The following is a 17,780-nucleotide window of genomic DNA, read 5'->3' as shown; positions in this document are numbered from 1 at the left end:
GCTGCCAGCACTATTTTGCTGCAGCCAAATTTTTTTTATGTAGTATGTAAGATAGGGGGCAGGTACCGTAACTAAAGGATCAGTGACCTGTCCGTTAAGACCATAAGGATGACTATGAGAACAGAGCATGAAATAAAGCCCTGCCAACCCCACCCTCTCACACACAGCCCCGCCCCGAAGCACGAGAACCTTATTAATTGAAAAATACAAATACAGATTAAACAACAACCACAAGACGGATGTCATCAACCAGGGTATCTTAATGAGTGTAATGGTACCAACCTGACAGTGTCTGTAGTTTGCTGAGCAAAATCCTGCTGACAGGTTCACTTTATTTCACTTCATTTTTTTTAATGACCTTGTTAGTGCCAGATATGAATTGTGTTCAGCCATGTCAGTTATGAAGAAGATTATAAAATTTAAAGGGTGTAGAGCAGCTTGACCTTGCGCCCTAAAAGTAGTGGCAAACTGAAAGCAGAATATTTTTAACCTACTTAAAGGGGTTGTCCTGCCGAAACCGATAAGTCTGCAGTCACTGTGTGATTGCAGATGTATGAAACCCCCCAGTGTGGATTTGCCGGTTTCAGACCGGGGAACGAAGGGTATTTGAGTTATACATATATTCCTTATTTATTTTATTTTTACCCATGAACAGCACATTGTGCACCTCCAGTAGTCTACATTACTGCTTAGGACCTAATGCTACAGAAATTCAGGGCCATTGTTCTTCATTGCTGGATTGAGAGGTAACTACAAGGACTACATAATTTTGTACTATTTGCAAAGTTTAGGTTTACGAGTATGTGATTGCAGGACAGTAGATGTAGTGGAGCGTAGGATGTCCTACACCCATCCTTACTGGTGAGGGTACAGGTCTGCTGCTCAGACCCTCACAGATAATTGTGGCATTTAATACATTAACGTCAATCAGAATGTGCATGCTGAGGTGACGGACCCCAGGTGAGGAGGAATATCGGCCTCTGATTAATCCATTAAGTTGGACAAGTTGGAGGTGATCTGTAGGTTTGTACCGGAGTTTACATGCCACAATGTATCGACTGATAATATGGCCACCATTATAGCTCTTAGACTGGTAGTCACTCGGCTCCTTTAGACGCCTGAATGGATAATCTTTGTCGCGATCCTTGTGGACAGCAGAAGATGTATTTGCACATGCCTACGCAGAGGCGATGACCCTTCAGATTTGTAATGGTGGCCATATTTGTCATCAGGTTTTTCATTTGTTTGGGTTTTTTAGAAACAGATGTAACTAAGAAACTGCTGAGTAGAATATGAAGCATTTACACGAGAGAACATCACAAGGACTTTTAGCCACAAGAGACTTTTAATTATAATTCCAGATGAAATAATTAATGCGCCTTTTTATGTCTGTTTACTGGTAATTAAAGTCCAGGAAAAATAAGCTGTGACCTCCGAGACCGTCGCCAGACAGGCGCCTTTATGTAACCGTCTATAAGGGCAGGGTCCTCTCCTCGCTTACCGGTCTGTCACTGTTGGCTTTTTTACGGTGTTTTACTAACGTATTATATAAGTATATGAACCCTCTACACATACAGTGGGGAAAAAAAGTATTTAGTCAGTCAGCAATAGTGCAAGTTCCACCACTTAAAAAGATGAGAGGCGTCTGTAATTTACATCATAGGTAGACCTCAACTATGGGAGACAAACTGAGAAAAAAAAATCCAGAAAATCACATTGTCTGTTTTTTTTTCCTTTTATTTGCATATTATGGTGGAAAACAAGTTTTAGGTCAGAAACAAAATTTCATCTCAATACTTTGTGATATATCCTTTGTTGGCAATGACAGAGGTCAAACGTTTTCTGTAAGTCTTCACAAGGTTGCCACACACTGTTGTTGGTATGTTGGCCCAGTCCTCCATGCAGATCTCCTCTAGAGCAGTGATGTTTTTGGCTTTTCGCTTGGCAACACGGACTTTCAACTCCCTCCAAAGGTTTTCTATAGGGTTGAGATCTGGAGACTGGCTAGGCCACTCCAGGACCTTGAAATGCTTCTTACGAAGCCACTCCTTCATTGCCCTGGCGGTGTGCTTTGGATCATTGTCATGTTGAAAGACCCAGCCACGTTTCATCTTCAATGCCCTTGCTGATGGAAGGAGGTTTGCACTCAAAATCTCACGATACATGGCCCCATTCATTCTTTCATGTACCCGGATCAGTCGTCCTGGCCCCTTTGCAGAGAAACAGCCCCAAAGCATGATGTTTCCACCACCATGCTTTACAGTAGGTATGGTGTTTGATGGATGCAACTCAGTATTCTTTTTCCTCCAAACACGACAAGTTGTGTTTCTACCAAACAGTTCCAGTTTGGTTTCATCAGACCATAGGACATTCTCCCAAAACTCCTCTGGATCATCCAAATGCTCTCTAGCAAACTTCAGACGGGCCCGGACATGTACAGGCTTAAGCAGTGGGACACGTCTGGCACTGCAGGATCTGAGTCCATGGCGGCGTAGTTTTGTTACTTATGGTAGGCCTTGTTACATTGGTCCCAGCTCTCTGCAGTTCATTCACTAGGTCCCCCCGCGTGGTTCTCGGATTTTTGCTCACCGTTCTTGTGATCATTCTGACCCCACGGGGTGGGATTTTGCGTGGAGCACCAGATCGAGGGAGATTATCAGTGGTCTTGTATGTCTTCCATTTTCTAATTATTGCTCCCACAGTTGATTTCTTCACTCCAAGCTGGTTGGCTATTGCAGATTCAGTCTTCCCAGCCTGGTGCAGGGCTACAATTTTGTTTCTGGTGTCCTTTGACAGCACTTTGGTCTTCACCATAGTGGAGTTTGGAGTCAGACTGTTTGAGGGTGTGCACAGGTGTCTTTTTATACTGATAACAAGTTTAAACAGGTGCCATTACTACAGGTAATGAGTGGAGGAAAGAGGAGACTCTTAAAGAAGAAGTTACAGGTCTGTGAGAGCCAGAAATCTTGATTGCTTGTTTCTGACCAAATACTTATTTTCCACCATAATATGCAAATAAAATGAAAAAAAAACAGACAATGTGATTTTCTGGATTTTTTTTCTCAGTTTGTCTCCCATAGTTGAGGTCTACCTATGATGTAAATTACAGACGCCTCTCATCTTTTTAAGTGGTGGAACTTGCACTATTGCTGACTGACTAAATACTTTTTTTCCCCACTGTATAAAGGACCATGATATGTTGTCATTGTAATTTCTCCCCCCTCACCTTATCCTATAGATGGCTTAATGTAAAGAGATCACTTTGCTGACAGTCCCATCATCACCCTGGATAATCTTAGTAATAACGCCTTCCCTATGATATCTAGGAACCAGATCTCCATATTTAAGGAAACCAAATCAAGTGCTGTCCATTATTTATTAATCCTATGTGTAGCCTCTGTTTATTTCCTGCATGTGGTTCCTGATAGGACGTGATCTCACGTCTTTGCATCGGGCTGAGCTCAGTAAATGTCATTTCCAGCCTTCCTGTCTAGCAGAATAACTGTTTTGTCAACATTTAACTTGTCATTTCACTTCCTTTTGTGTCTCTATTTGATCCGACATAATTATCCAGAGCAATTTTATTTATCTGCTTAAAACAACAAACACATAATTGCAAGTTGGAGTACTTTATAGATCCAGACTATATGTCTACTGGCCCGCCACATGTGGTTACGTTATACACGCCACCCGATGCAGCTTGTATTATCGAATACTGCTCCTCTCATGAAATCTGTGACCTGGTATCCAGGTCCATGTTATTACATATTGGAAGTTAAATTACACAAGGAAAACACTAGAATTAGACATAGGAAGTCAATGGTGATATTACGTGATCTTAGAAAGTTTGTAGGTAATGTGTGTAATAAAGATTATATATAATATATATGCTCAGTATGAGCTGAAACGTCGCCATGTTATATGGGTCTGAATAAATTCCACTCTCTTTCACCTTTGAACACTGGAATGCTGCCTTCTTTTTTGTTTTTGCCTGGATTGGGCAAGTATTGGATATTGCTGAGGAGGCCTGGGCACCCGCCATATGGTATTGTGCTGTTCCATTTTTCTATTGTGTGTGTGTATGTGTGTGTGTATATATATATATATATATATATATATTAGTGTCTGCACATATAATGTATTATACAAAAAATAGGAACAGCACAATGATCACTAGTGGGTGCCAGGCCTCCCAGGCAAAAAAAAAGTCCAATACTTGCCCAAAATTAAATAAAGATGCGAGAATGAAGGCAGCACTCCATAATCTTCAAAGTGAAAACGTGGTAAGGTTATTCAGACTCACATGTCTGGGTAGTGTTTCGGCTCACACTGAGCCCTTCTCAGATCATGTAATATCACCGTTAACTTCCTATGTCTAATTCTAGTGTTTTCCATCTTTAATTCTGGTTTTATGTGCACACACCTTATATAATGTATCTATGTGTTTATATGTATGTGTGTGTGGTTGTAGTGTGTCTATGTATGTATATGTAGTTATAATGTGTGTATTTATATGTAGTTAGTGTGTGTGTATACAGTATGTAGTTATAGTGTGTGTGTGTGTATGTTTATGTAGTTATAATGTGTGTGTATGTATATGTAGTTATAGTGTGTGTATATGTAGTTATAATGGTGTGTGTATGTACTGTATATGTAGTTATAGTATGTGTGTATGTATGTATATGTAGTCATAATGTGTGTGTATATATTTAGTTATAATGTGTGTGTTATAATGTGTTTGTGTGTATGTGTGTGTATGTATATGTAGTTATAATGTGTGTATGTAAATATAATAATCTTTGTTCAGGGATCTGCCACCTCCAAGACTCTAATATTCTGGGAGTTAAAGTTTTTTCATTATCGCTAAATCTCTGCAGTTGGCTTCCTCACGCAGTGGCATAATGTAGGTTGTCAGTGTCTTGAGTAGGGCAAGAATTACATTGTCTAACCCCTTAATAATGCCCTAGAGCCCCCCCCCCCCCCTTTAAAAAAAAGGCCCTGGAGTCCCTTAAAAAAATTGTGTGACATGGAACTTCTTTGACACCCCCAGCAAAGATAAATAAATTTTGCGTAGCCCTAAACATTATGCACCCAGGGCAACTGTACCCTGTGTCCCACCCACGCTACCCAGGTAGGCCCACGTATTCTGTAGAAACTAGATCTACAGGAATGTACAATGCAATTTTTCCTATATAAAGTCAAAGGGGAAAACTTGCAACCACACTTGCACACCTAGCGCAATAATCTACTGTATTCACGTGGAGTACATAAGCATCTGGAGCGGAGTTACAGAAATCCTATTTTTGTAATGTGGCTCTTTATCGAGGACCCAATGGCAACAGAGTGGCTCAAGCTTCTTACTGTAGAGTGGCCCCATGCGCCTGTCAACACAACGCCGCTATATGTATGAAGCCCTATTCTCATGAACATTTTATGTCTGGGGTTTTTTTTTATTACAAAAACACAACATAATGAGAAAAAAATACAATTTTCCACAACGACATGTGTTCCTCCCGACAGATTGAAATGAATGTATGAGTGCGGCAGTTCAGATCAACAGTTGTACAAGATCTCCGAGAAGGAGACTGTTAAAGATCTAGCTTCATTTTCCTAATAAGTCTCCTTGCTATTCTAGTGAGTGCATTTTGATAACTGTGTGTGTCTAATTTGTACCAATTACTGTCAGTCCTCACTAAGTCTGTTCATTCCGCGCTGGTTCAGGGAAAAAAGAAGGAATGCCCGACTCCTGCACATAATTGTATTCACATCATATTTCATACTGATTATGTATTGATGACATTGATTCATTTACTCTTTACAGCTTCACTTGCACGGGTAGTAAATCTTATTGACCACATATGAATTTTAATTTCAAATTGGTGATAGATTTTTCCATCAGCTCTGATAGCGTATTTGACTTTTTCATCATTAACCCAGGCAATCACGCTGCACTGAGTTATTGCAGTGAAACAAAAAATGCATACTTCAGTTGCTGCTACTATATGGATTTGCAATAGAAACTTCATTAATGCGGTGAAAATTAAAGGGGGAAAAAAAGCTTTTATTCTCTCCTCGGCATAGGCAAATAAAATAATAACTTCGGATTTTGTAAATTATTTGGTTTAGAGGGACCAGTATTTTAATACATGCGCTATGTATCATTTATAGAACTATTGACCCAATATCTTAGCGGCACAGTATTTTCATTAATGTATATAATGACAAAAGTAAGAGGTAATATTTGCATGCTATTACTTTCTAGGCACTTATGCTATGAATTAGTGTTTTGGTTCAGTTTTTTTTTTTTCCCCTCCTTTGAAAGATGTTATAAAATACTCGCAAAAAATAGCTGTCACTGTATCTCATCCTTTATGTATTTTTAGTTATCTGAAATCAATAAAATATTTAGTTTAAAAGGTTATTCCCATCCTCCTAGATGAGTGGTGTTGGATATTATTTTTTGCAATTTGCGGTTTATTTAAATTTGCAGCCGGTTTGTTGCCTAGGAGACCGACCACCACTGTTGTCTAGCTTGTAAGCGCTGCACTGAAGCTGGCTAGGATTAGGAGATGACAGTGTGCTTCAGTGATCCCAGCCAGCTTCTAAGCAGTACTTGTAAACACTTATAAGCACTGCTTGTTCGGGCAACAGTGGTGGTCAGTCACCTAGGTAATGGAAAAAAGTGTTAAAGGGAACCTGTCACCAGGTGATGCCCGGTACGAGTTGCGGCCACCCCCTTTCAGGGCCTATCTACAGCATTATAGAATGCTATAGATAAGCCCAAACCGACCTGCAAGAGAAGAAAATTAATTTTTATTATTCTCACCTGCGGGGCTGTCCGGTCCGATGGTGTCGCAGGTTTTGGTCCAGCACCTCCCATCTACTCACGATGCCGCCCTCCTGCTTGGTTCACATGGATCACGCGTCCCTGCGTTATCCACACAGGCTCCCCGGCATTATGCTACTGCACATGCGTACTTATCTGCCCTGTTGAGGGCAGAGAAAAAGACTGCAGTGCGCAGGCACCGGAAAAGGTCAGAGAGGCCCAGCGCCTGTGCACTGCAGTACTTTGCTCTGCTCTCAACAGGGCAGAGAAGTACGCCTGTGCAGGAGCATAATGCCGGGGAGCCTGTGTGGATAACGCAGGGACGCGTCATCAACATGAAGCAGGCAGGAGCCAAAAGAGCAACAACCCCTGGAACAGACCGCCCCGGACTGCCCCGCCCTGCAGGCGATTATAATAAAAGTTAATTTTCTTCTCTTGCGGGTTGGATTAGACTTATCTACAGCAGTATAGAATGCGTATATTAGCTCTGAAAGGTGGTGGCCGAAACTCGTACCGGCCAAACCTGGTGACAGGTTCCCTTTAATATCTCAAGAACGGCTAAGAAATTTAATAAGCATTAAAATGAAAAATTGCTAGTTTTCACACTCTCTATTCCACAGTACCCATCTAAGAAGATGGGAATAGCTCCTGAATGTTGCTTGTATTGGTGTTTTGCGAGGCCCATTACAGCTTCCTACCTTTGAAAGTTTAGATTTATTTCTACGAACTTCTAGTCTTGCTTTTGCACAGTATGTGACTCTGGCCTAAAGTGTCCAGATAACGATTACATTCTTCATAATGTGATTGGACTGTTAAACTTCACATAATTACTATTTAACCATATGAAGTAGAAAGAGTGTGTACATGCTGATAGGCACAAATGCTTTGATTGCATATTGCAATTATGAGTTTAATAGCCTATAAAGGAGATCAAAGCTATTTCTTATGCGATGGAAGTTTGGAAATATATTTCTTTTTTTTTATTAACATGCTGCAGCTGATATGAAATTATAAGTGGATGAGGTATTTTGTAAAACTACAAAAACTCTATGGGCCTTGTTTTTTTTATTTGCCAACTGCACCATTAAATACTTAAAAGCCAGACTAATGGTCCTTTTACACAGACTGACAGCCTGTTGCTACAACCGCCCATTGGTAAACTTTTACCAAACTGCTTGTTTGCAAAGGCAGACCAAAGTAAACAATGCACACTTAGGGTACCGTTACACTAAGCGACGCACCAGCGATCCCGACAACGATACGAACTGGTAAGGATCACTGGTACGTTGCTAAATGGTTGCTAGTAAGCTGTCAAACAGGCAGATCTACTCAACGACGCAGCAACGATCCGGCGATCCATGTAACGACCTTGGCGGTCGTTGGGACATTATCACAGAGCAGCTATTCTGACTACTCCCGCCTGCGTCCCTGAGTTCTGAGTCGCCAATGAGGTCGCTCCTTGGCGTCAAACACAAAAATGCATGCTGGCCAGCGGGACACCAGCTATCAAAAAATGGCCCAGGACATTCGAGCACGATCAGCGAGATCGCAGTGGGGGCCCGATTCCCACTATTGTGTCACATGTAGCGAGATCGCTGGCAAGGTCGCTGTTGCGTCACAAAATCTGTGACGTTTCAGCGATCTCGCTAACGATCTCGCTATGTGAGACGGGGCCTTAAGCGATCTGTAGTGGATTTCACAGTTCACATGGGCTTCTGCTATTCTCGGGGGGGGGGGGGTGGGGTGGGAGTCCTGTTTACACAGGACGATGCACCACTGGGAACGAAAAACTTTAATTCTGTACAAAAGATAAAAAGCTTGTTTATCGGGTGAAATTGTTTTGTCATAGGTTGATTGGCAATCTGTTGACATGGTAAGATTAATCTTGAAACAAGCATTTTTAGCAATTCTTGCTTATCTCGGAGTGTAAAGGAAGAATGAGTTGGCGATATAACTCTGGACAAGGATCGCATCGCAATGCTCGGACTGACTGGCACCTCTCCAGACCCAAGTGTGACGGCTGCATAGAAATGCATGCTGTTATGCTCTGGTTGGGAGAGCCGACGGCCACTTTGAGCATTGCGATGCGATCCTTGTCCCGAGCTATGCGGCCACCTGACTCTTCCTTTAAAGCCCCTTAAAACATGCTACCAATTAGATTTTAGACTGAACAGTAACATGTAACCAAACCAACTTTGGTCCTATTACCTTATACCTTTCTTTGTTACTTGACGCCATAGTAACAAAAAAAAAGTATATATCACTTCTAGGTGGTCTGCACAGGCTTTTTTGTGTCTTACAACATAATGGTCTAAAGGGGATGGATATTTTATAGATGGAAAGGTTGTCTGACTGATGGGCAGGGCTGTGGAGACAGTAAGCCAAACCTCCGACTCCTCAATTTCCCTGACTCCTGACTGCACAGCGCTGCCCAACTACTGAGCAAGTACATAAAGTGCAGCACAGATTCATCTCAAAGTCCAGATCCTGAGATCAGGAGCAGAACAGACATTTTTAGGACATTTCATAACTTTCCCAAATTCTTATGAAAACACTTACAGCACATCCTGCACTGAACTACTGTACTCAATTTATTATATACTTTAGGAGTCTGAGTCAGTCCATTTTATACAGATTGCACTAAAATAAACAGACTCCTGACTATAGCCCTGCTGGTGGGACTCCCACAAATTGGCACAACATACTTTTATCCCCATTAAAGTGGATCGGCAGTACTTGTGCTTCATCACTGCTCCATTAATTTCCTGTGGGACTGCTGAGTGATGCCTTCTACTTTTTCTGGTTGTCCGGTGGCCTCTATAAAGAATAAATCGAGCAGCAGTCAAGCATGCACTCTGGCGTTCCATTTTAACTGTGAGTAAAAGTTCTCTTTTCTGCTAATCTTTGGGGGTCCCAATGGACAGACAGTCACTGATATAAAGGTTTTTGCCTATCTTTGGATATATGATGTCTTTTCACCCATCAACCTCTTTCCACTTTCTTGTCTAGAAATTACCCTATTAATACTGCTATCCTAGAGACACGCACCACAAGGTACTCCGCTCGCAGCCTTTCATCGGTCTTTATTTAACTAAAGCCTTATCTAAATAGTTCAGATTTCACTCTGATTTAGGCATTGGGGTTGGAGCTGGACATGTGTGTTCTGATATTTTAATGTGACTAAGCTAAAAGTGTGAATTATTGAGCATTTTTTTGATGTACGCCTCTACAGTTACAATTGTGTGATCCTTGCCCTTCCTCATAGGAAAGGATAAGACCACCACGTTGCCAAGCACTGGGAACACGTAGATGTTTTGCCAACTTGAGTCATCAAATGTTTATGCATCAAGCCAATTTTCACTGATCAACAGATGACTTTAGGTTGGCATTTAAGATTTCCAAATCTCACAAATTTCGTTTAAGGCAGATTTGCTCAAATTGGTCAGCAGATTCAATTTGTTCCAAATTGAAAGTTCCTTTATTGCCATTTATTATGCTCTGAGGGCTCTGTATACCACAAAGGGCTTGAAAGGGGTTCAAAATAATGAAGGGGAAAAAAAAGCATTATACTCGCCTTCTAGACGTCAACTGACTTCCTTCGGTAGCAGCGTCCCTACCTGTTGCAGCAGTGATTCATCCTCACATTTTCAACCAACTCTTTTGGATCTCGGAAAAACTGTGTGGGCCTTAGCACTAGGATAGCTGTGGCAGAAGGAATCAGCACTAGGATAGCTGTGGCAGAAGGAATCAGGCAAGGACTAATAGATAGTGGTGTTTTTTTATTTAATTTTCTTCCTGTCTCTCAACAAATTCTCCAGATTGATGGCCGGCTGGTCTCCTCTTTTTTTTTTTTGTTGGATTCTTGTAAATTTAAACTTCCGGGACCTGAAATGTTGCGGAGATTTGTCATATCTCTAGTGGCCATAGGCACATAAAATAAAGTAGGTTAGTGTTTAATTGGTTCTATTGATGCTTCTACACAAATTTTAGTTCCTTACCTGTTCAATGAACGATCTTTCTTACAAATGTATAATTTATTTTGCTGGCTTAGGTAACAGTAATAATATAAAGCATAAGTGAGAATTAAAATTTAACTTTTAATGTAGCCATTAAAATAACACAGAACAGTGCCACCCTAGTGAGACACAATAAAGGCGATTGTGTTTATGTCTGAAAAAAGTCAAATATTGTGTCAGACTAGAAACAACAAACACCTTAAGATAAAAGTAGATTTATACTGCGGTGGCTAGAAAATCTATAATTGCAATATTATGCTCTGTTTCATATAGTTAACTGCTACACAGAAACGGAAAACCAGCCATGAATAGAGCAACATTGTAACCCTGATTGCACATATAAATGATATCTATGGCAGAGAGTATCAGCATATAATTGTGAGAATATAAAAATATGGAACAATCTCACTAATTCCATAAGCCATGTAGAAGGGGGGAGATGATCCTGAATTGCAGACAATACATCAGGTGGAGGATGTGACCGGCATTACCCTGTCAGTCCTTATGGAGCTAACAGTAGTCTATACCCAAAAACTCCCGCCCTAACAAGGGCAGTCCACAGCTATCCCTGTGCTAGTCATGCCCTGTGCTTTTCCTAGAATGTTGTTCCAACGCGTTTCTTCCAAGCTGAATCATCAGCGGACTAGCTTGAACTGATAAAGTGCTACAATATAGACATATATAGGCCCTCTGCTATCTATGCTGTCCTGCAGAGAATGAAGATTTTAATGGCTATCTTTATATAGGAGGTGGATTAGAGAGAACGCTTACCACATCCTGCAATGTCATCTGGAAAGGTAATAAAGATGTCAGTCCTCCATGTGATTAGATGAGCTTACACGCTAGTTTAATGGCATTTCCGGTCAAAGGAACGCACGTTACGGTGATTTCCGGGTCGCTGGAACGCGCTACTGAAATCAGTTATACTAGAAGCGGCGCTCAATTCACTATGGTATTTCCGGCTCTGACAGCGCATGTCAGACCAGTAAGCTATAACATCTTACTGCTGGTCGACAGACAAAGCACCAATCTGGAACACGTGACCAGGGATTACTCAACTTCCGGTAGTTGGAACGCAAACACCGGAAGTCAATGAGTTGCCGGCAGAACCTGCGGGGAACAGCACGCATCAAGAGCGCATGACCATGAAATCCCAACTATGATAGTTAGTGCACAGGCTCCAGAAATAAATGAATAACTGTGTTAAAGAAAGAGGGCAGCGCATATCAGGCAGGCACAAGAATTGATATCCAAATCAATGCATTAGATGCGCACACGTGACCAAAACACAGATAAGATACAATATCAATAGCGAAAAATAACCATGTAAGGTCATATGCTAATAATACAAAAAAAAACTCCTTGATTTAAATATAAGCCTAACATATAAATAGTAATCCAATGGATGAAAAATTATTTCCATTACAGGGCAAAAAGGTAACCCCTCAAAAATGACCTAGAGATGACAAAAAGGTCATAGATAAACATAAATACATGCTAATCCTGTCTATAGATGGCACAAAAGAGGATTTATGCAAATATATATATCAAATTAATCACGTCCGTTAAGATGTAAAGAATTGGTCATAAAAGAGGGTTACATGAAACAACCATAATTAATTTGCTCATTAAGACCACTAGGTATTGTAGTATTAAGATAAAAAATCCATCTGGCTTCCTTTTGCAACAATAGCTCATCAGAGTCACCACCTCTCACTGGGCTGGACACTCTATAGCCATGAATTTAAGATGGCTAATTTGGCCATTGTGTTGATTGTTTATGTGGCGGGAGATGGCAGTATCTCTTTTATGTTCAACATCTCCAACATGTTCGCCAACCCTCCTGGCTTATGTAACATAAGTCATCAACAATTTACAGACTTAATCATTTTCCCCATTGGGGCTCACAATCGAGTCCCTTTCAGTATGTCTAAAGGCCCCGTCACACACAGCGAGATCACTGCTTTTGTGACGCATCAGAGATCTTGCTAGCGATCTTGCTGTGTGTATCTAAGCCGCGCAGCTCTTAGATACCCTCTGTTTACATTGGATACCAGCTTGCTCGCTGGTCCTGATCACTGGTGGGTCTGTCTGTGTGACAGCTCACCAGCGATCAGCTAACTATGTCCCAGCGATCCCATCCATCCCATTGGTGGGACCGCTGGGACATTGATGTTTGTAACGGGGCCTTTAGGTGCATGGCTTTAATCTCCTTGTAGATGTTGACTTTGGTGGGATTTGAACTCAGGACTTCAGTGCTTCACCATTCTTCCTGCCACTGTTCCCGCTCAAAAAAGATTTTATGTAGACTAATGGCTATCGGACAAAAATTTAGGTGATTTCTTTCCAGATAATGTCGCCGGTTGACTAAAATGGTCATTTGTAGTATTTTACGTTATAAACAATAGCTTTGGTTAAAACCCTCAGGTTTGATCTTCTAGACTACCGAGGTCAATGTTCTTGATTACCTGGATATAAATCGGACAACCAATTAAGCTATCCATCCAAGTTTTAATTTCTGAGGATTGTCAGTTCTTAAAATGTGTCCTCTGTTTTTCTAAAACTTCTACTGAATGTCAAATTCCCAACACTCATTTCTATCTGAAGAACCAACTTTATTATATAAATTAAAATTAAAAACCCAATCACCTATGTAAAAGGTCATACAAATACCAGCTAACGGTTTTATTAATATACAGCTTAATGTCAAAACTTTCTAATACTACTTGTAATTTAATATAATTGAAAATGTAAAAAAGAAAAAAATGGCAGAAGACTTTTAGGGCTGCCAGTCTACATGCAAAAGAAAAAGTAATTGAGAGAAGCGGTTTGGATTACTTTGAAGCTTCTATACAGGACTCTGAGTTTCTAATTTGGTTTTCATTTTGTAATTACAGGTCTAGCTGTGGTTGAACGTAGATGTGCCCCTCAGTATTTACTTACTTGTTAATTAAGTTCTTTGTTACGTTATGTTTGGCAAGGGGGTGGGAGAGCATGGCAAGGCAAGCAAACTCACCTGTACAATCAATCAGCGTGTAGAGTATTATGTTATCTATTCTAGGTTGCGTTAAACTAAGGTCTGCACCATTCACTTTATTGGTTATTAAAAAAAAAATCTTCTAGTTTACATATCACTCAACAATTCCCTCGTTGTTATATAATTGGAGTTGTCTGTGTCCGTAGTAGAGGACATTTGATGCTCATTTATTAAATATGCTCACAGGCTGCTCTCTAATCTCTTTGTTCTGGACAGCCAAATTACCTTTCTCACACTGAGCTTCAACTCATGGGAATTGAACCTCCACTCTCGCACCACTTTAATTAGCTTGAAAGTATGGTGCTCCTGAAGGAGGAGGTGGGGACCTTGAACTTACTCCGAGACCTCAAGTTCTCACTAACTCTGTGCACTCCTAGGTTCAGAAGAGTATTTTAAGACAAATCTGACATTGTGTTGCTTAGAATTTTATATATTTCTTTTGTGAGTTTTAGAACATTTTGTAGGACTAAAAGACTTAGGAAAACTCATTAGTATTGATCTTTTTCACACTCTTAAAAGTATTTTTATTTAAGGATTTTTTTCCCTTTCACTGATAGTTGACTAAATTCTAATTACCGTACCTATTTCATTGCCTCTGATTTCTATGCCCTTTTATTAAAGAAGCACTCCTCCCATCAACATTTTTTTCTTCTTAATATATTGTAATCCTACTATATGGAAATGTGTACTAACAATTGCTCATTTTGTACTTCTACCCAGCTAATTCTTCTCTTTTCCATTAGGTCTATCACATCACGTGATTAAAAACGGACTAGTGGAATCTTCCTAAGGTCTATGTAGAAACAGAAGGTCAGTTTCCCTGTATGAGTCATAAGTCACTGCAAAAGTCCCTGATGGGGAAGAGTGGAGCAGCTGGGTCAGGACTCAGGAGTTGGAGGGAAATGATACATGCAGGGAAAAGAGACTTCCTGTTTCTACATAGAGCAGTTAAAAGAAAAGCATTAGCTGGGTAGAAAGGCAAAATGAGCAATTTTAAGTACACAGTGCCATCATAATATGATGTGAGTGCTTCTTTAATGAAACTTGAGAAATTATTCCACTATTATAGCGGCATGTAGAGAAATGTAAACTTTAGACTAAGGATATGTGCGCATAAAAATGCTGGTCCATATCCGTGAATAAAAATGTCCAAAAAAACTGTAGTTTGCAGGAAAGGTTTGCTGTTTATTCTCACTGTGCTTCAACTCACTCATTCAGCAGAACCACAAAAACACATTATTTTTGGCATTTTTTATCTCTTCTAATGGTGAGGTTTAGTGGGAGTCGGCCTGAAAAAGATGGTGTGCGCACATTACCTTAAGGAGGACCTCAAGTCTTTAAGTAAATACTTGTATTTTCCATTAAAATTAGAATTTAGGAAAATTCTTTTCTTTCATTGTGCCAAATTTAATATCTCTTTTAGAAATGCATGAATAGGTTGCCAGGTCTTCTTTTACATTTTGATATCCTGCTTCTAATAAAACCTGCATTACTGCTGACCTCACATGATCAGAAGTTATTGGCATCAATCATGCAAATAGCTAAGGTGCATTCAACCATTTAAATCTGCAAATTTCCATTTGAATCAATTTGCAACCATTTTCTTTTTTCAGGCCCACTGCTATAAAGCAGATTTTTGTTTTTAGATATTTGAAGGAGTATAATACTGACATTTAATGTATATGTATAGGCTCAAGATAATTTGCTACTTTTAGTCACAGCTGGTGCCATAACTGGAGTCCCGTGGATCATGGCACAAAATTTGAACTTGGGCCCCCATCTCCATGTTGGTTGGATGTAAGGGCTTTTGTAGCATTCTAGACCCTATAAAGACATGCGTGTAATAGTGTTCCCTTCATGGTACCCTACTGTAATAATGGCCCCTGTCCTAGCCCCATCCTGTAATAATCTTTCATTCTAAGCCCCTTCCTGTTATAATATCCCCTCTCCTGGGCCCCTTGCTGATATAATGTCTCCCATCCTGGTCCCCTTCTTGGTATAATGTCTCCTTGCTGTAATAATCTCTGATGATAAACCCTTTCCTGTTATAACATCCCCTGTCCCCTGCCTCTTCCTGGTAATAACAAATCTCATGGGTCCCTTTATTTGTTTTTAATCACCCCCATTCTGGTGTAATGACCCCCCAACCTGATATAATGACCCCACATCCTAGGCCTCTTCCTTGTATAATGACCCCCATCCTGGGCTTCTTTTTGGTATAATGTCCATTCTCTTTTGCAAGCATAAAAAATAAACTATTCTTCTTGCCTTTCTCCACTCGCATGATATACGGTGGTGTATTGTTCTGTAGCATGTAGCTCACTACAGTGTTCTGTCATGGGTAGCACTTGACGACACTGACATGCACCACTCATGACCGGCACGCCGACTTTAGCTGCTGGTCACTGGCTGGCAGATTGTATTGCAGCGCAGGGAGGCCATAGGGGCTCTGTCCTACACTTCAATACACTTCCGCTGAACGTATGCCCTCGGATAGACACATCCAACTGAACTGGGCTTTGGCAGGCCCTGTTATGGTCACACCCTCTGCGATTGCCGATCATTAAACCATTGGTCACAACTGTATTACTGATCAAAGTTCTGCCAGTTTCGACTTCTTTATGAGCCTTGAATGACCATTTTTTGAGAAGGTATCCAAAGTGTTTTTTTCTCATGCATGGGGAAAAAGCATGCTCTTTTCTACAGATATTCTCATGTGCAACACTGTACTGCTGTACTTGTAGTAGTTTGTGCTCTATTATATAGACCTGAAGGTCTCCATATGCCACCAAATAAGGTCAGAACTGTTGGCTTTACCATGTGCATTGACCTTTAGTGTATGGGATGTGAAAGGTAGTGTTTGTCAGTTACGTTGTCATCATTTCTTTTTTTTACTGTCTGCAAACCAGACTAATGTTTCTCTGTTTCTCATTTTAGGTTTGTTAAAAGGTCAGAATAAAACAGAATGCGTGCCTTCATCTCAAGTTCTGTTCATCGCAGATGGATCCCATATGTCTCAAGTAGACAAGTCACCTTTGTAGCTAGCATAAGTGCCAGCTTCATGCCATTGCACCTTTTTTCTCTTCTTGGTTGCCCTCCCCACATTTATTGGTGTATGAAAAGGACTGAAGACACATATTATAAACTCCACGAACCTGGGATAATTGGGAGACTTTTTGAAAAAAAAAATAATTTGATCTATTCACCAGAGGACTTCTTGACGAGGGTGAAAATGACTTATGAAACAAATGATGTATTCAGAAACTGCTTACCACCCTCATTACCGATTAGCAGGGCACTGGCCAGAGTTTGCACCCTTTCCCTTGACAACTCTACTCTTTTGTCTATTTTACGTGATGTGAGGAAGAATGTTCCAATCAAGTGAACATATGATAAAGGGGAGTTGTAGCTTTTGTGGTACTTTATCACAAACACTTTTATTGTATCTCTCTGTAAAATAAAATGTATGTATGCATGTATGTGATATTTTATTTTATTTTTTTTTTATTTTTTAAATTTTTGTTTGTCCTATTGTTGCTACTTCCCATTGCAAAAGGGAAGGGGCGGGGAAAGAATCTGCTATTGTGTAGAAATTTTCACCTACTTGCTGATTGAAGAAAAACTTTTATTTGTGATATTTTCAGAGACTTGCTCTAGTATGGTGTATTTAAGTAATAAAAGATTAAAATGCTATAGTTAAATTGAGTTTTACATTTTATAATGAACACAAGCTCACCGTTGGCTAGTTTTTCTCCGGGAAGTTTCTAAGCAGAATATTTGCCGTGGATGATGACAATGGGGATAAAAGTGCCAATCAATATGGCCAGTGTTAAACAATAAATTTTTATTTTAAATATACTTTTAAGGAATGTTCACATAGTTTTTTTGATGAGGATCTGCT

General features: G+C 40.2%; 1 protein-coding gene across 2 annotated transcripts in view; it reads left to right on the top strand.

The window, feature by feature from the left end:
• Positions 1–17,580, top strand: part of LMO4 (LIM domain only 4) — a 51,934-nt gene extending 34,354 nt beyond the window's left edge. Inside the window, exons 5-6 of one of the 2 annotated variants that reach the window (XM_073571497.1) lie at positions 14,623–14,689; positions 16,817–17,580. In XM_073571497.1, coding sequence (XP_073427598.1) covers positions 14,623–14,640 — 18 coding nt within the window. In that variant the 3' untranslated portion in view covers positions 14,641–14,689; positions 16,817–17,580. The remainder of the gene's footprint in view (positions 1–14,622; positions 14,690–16,816) is intronic. The other variant, XM_073571498.1, reaches the window with a different exon arrangement.
• The last annotated feature ends 200 nt before the right edge of the window (positions 17,581–17,780 follow it).

Source organism: Dendrobates tinctorius, unplaced genomic scaffold, assembly GCF_039654945.1.
Source record: "Dendrobates tinctorius isolate UK_male_01 unplaced genomic scaffold, ASM3965494v1 ptg000029l, whole genome shotgun sequence".
NCBI classification, from domain to species: Eukaryota; Metazoa; Chordata; class Amphibia; order Anura; family Dendrobatidae; genus Dendrobates; species Dendrobates tinctorius.
Note: the sequence above shows the minus strand (reverse complement) of the source record. Positions and strands in the feature narration are given on the sequence as shown.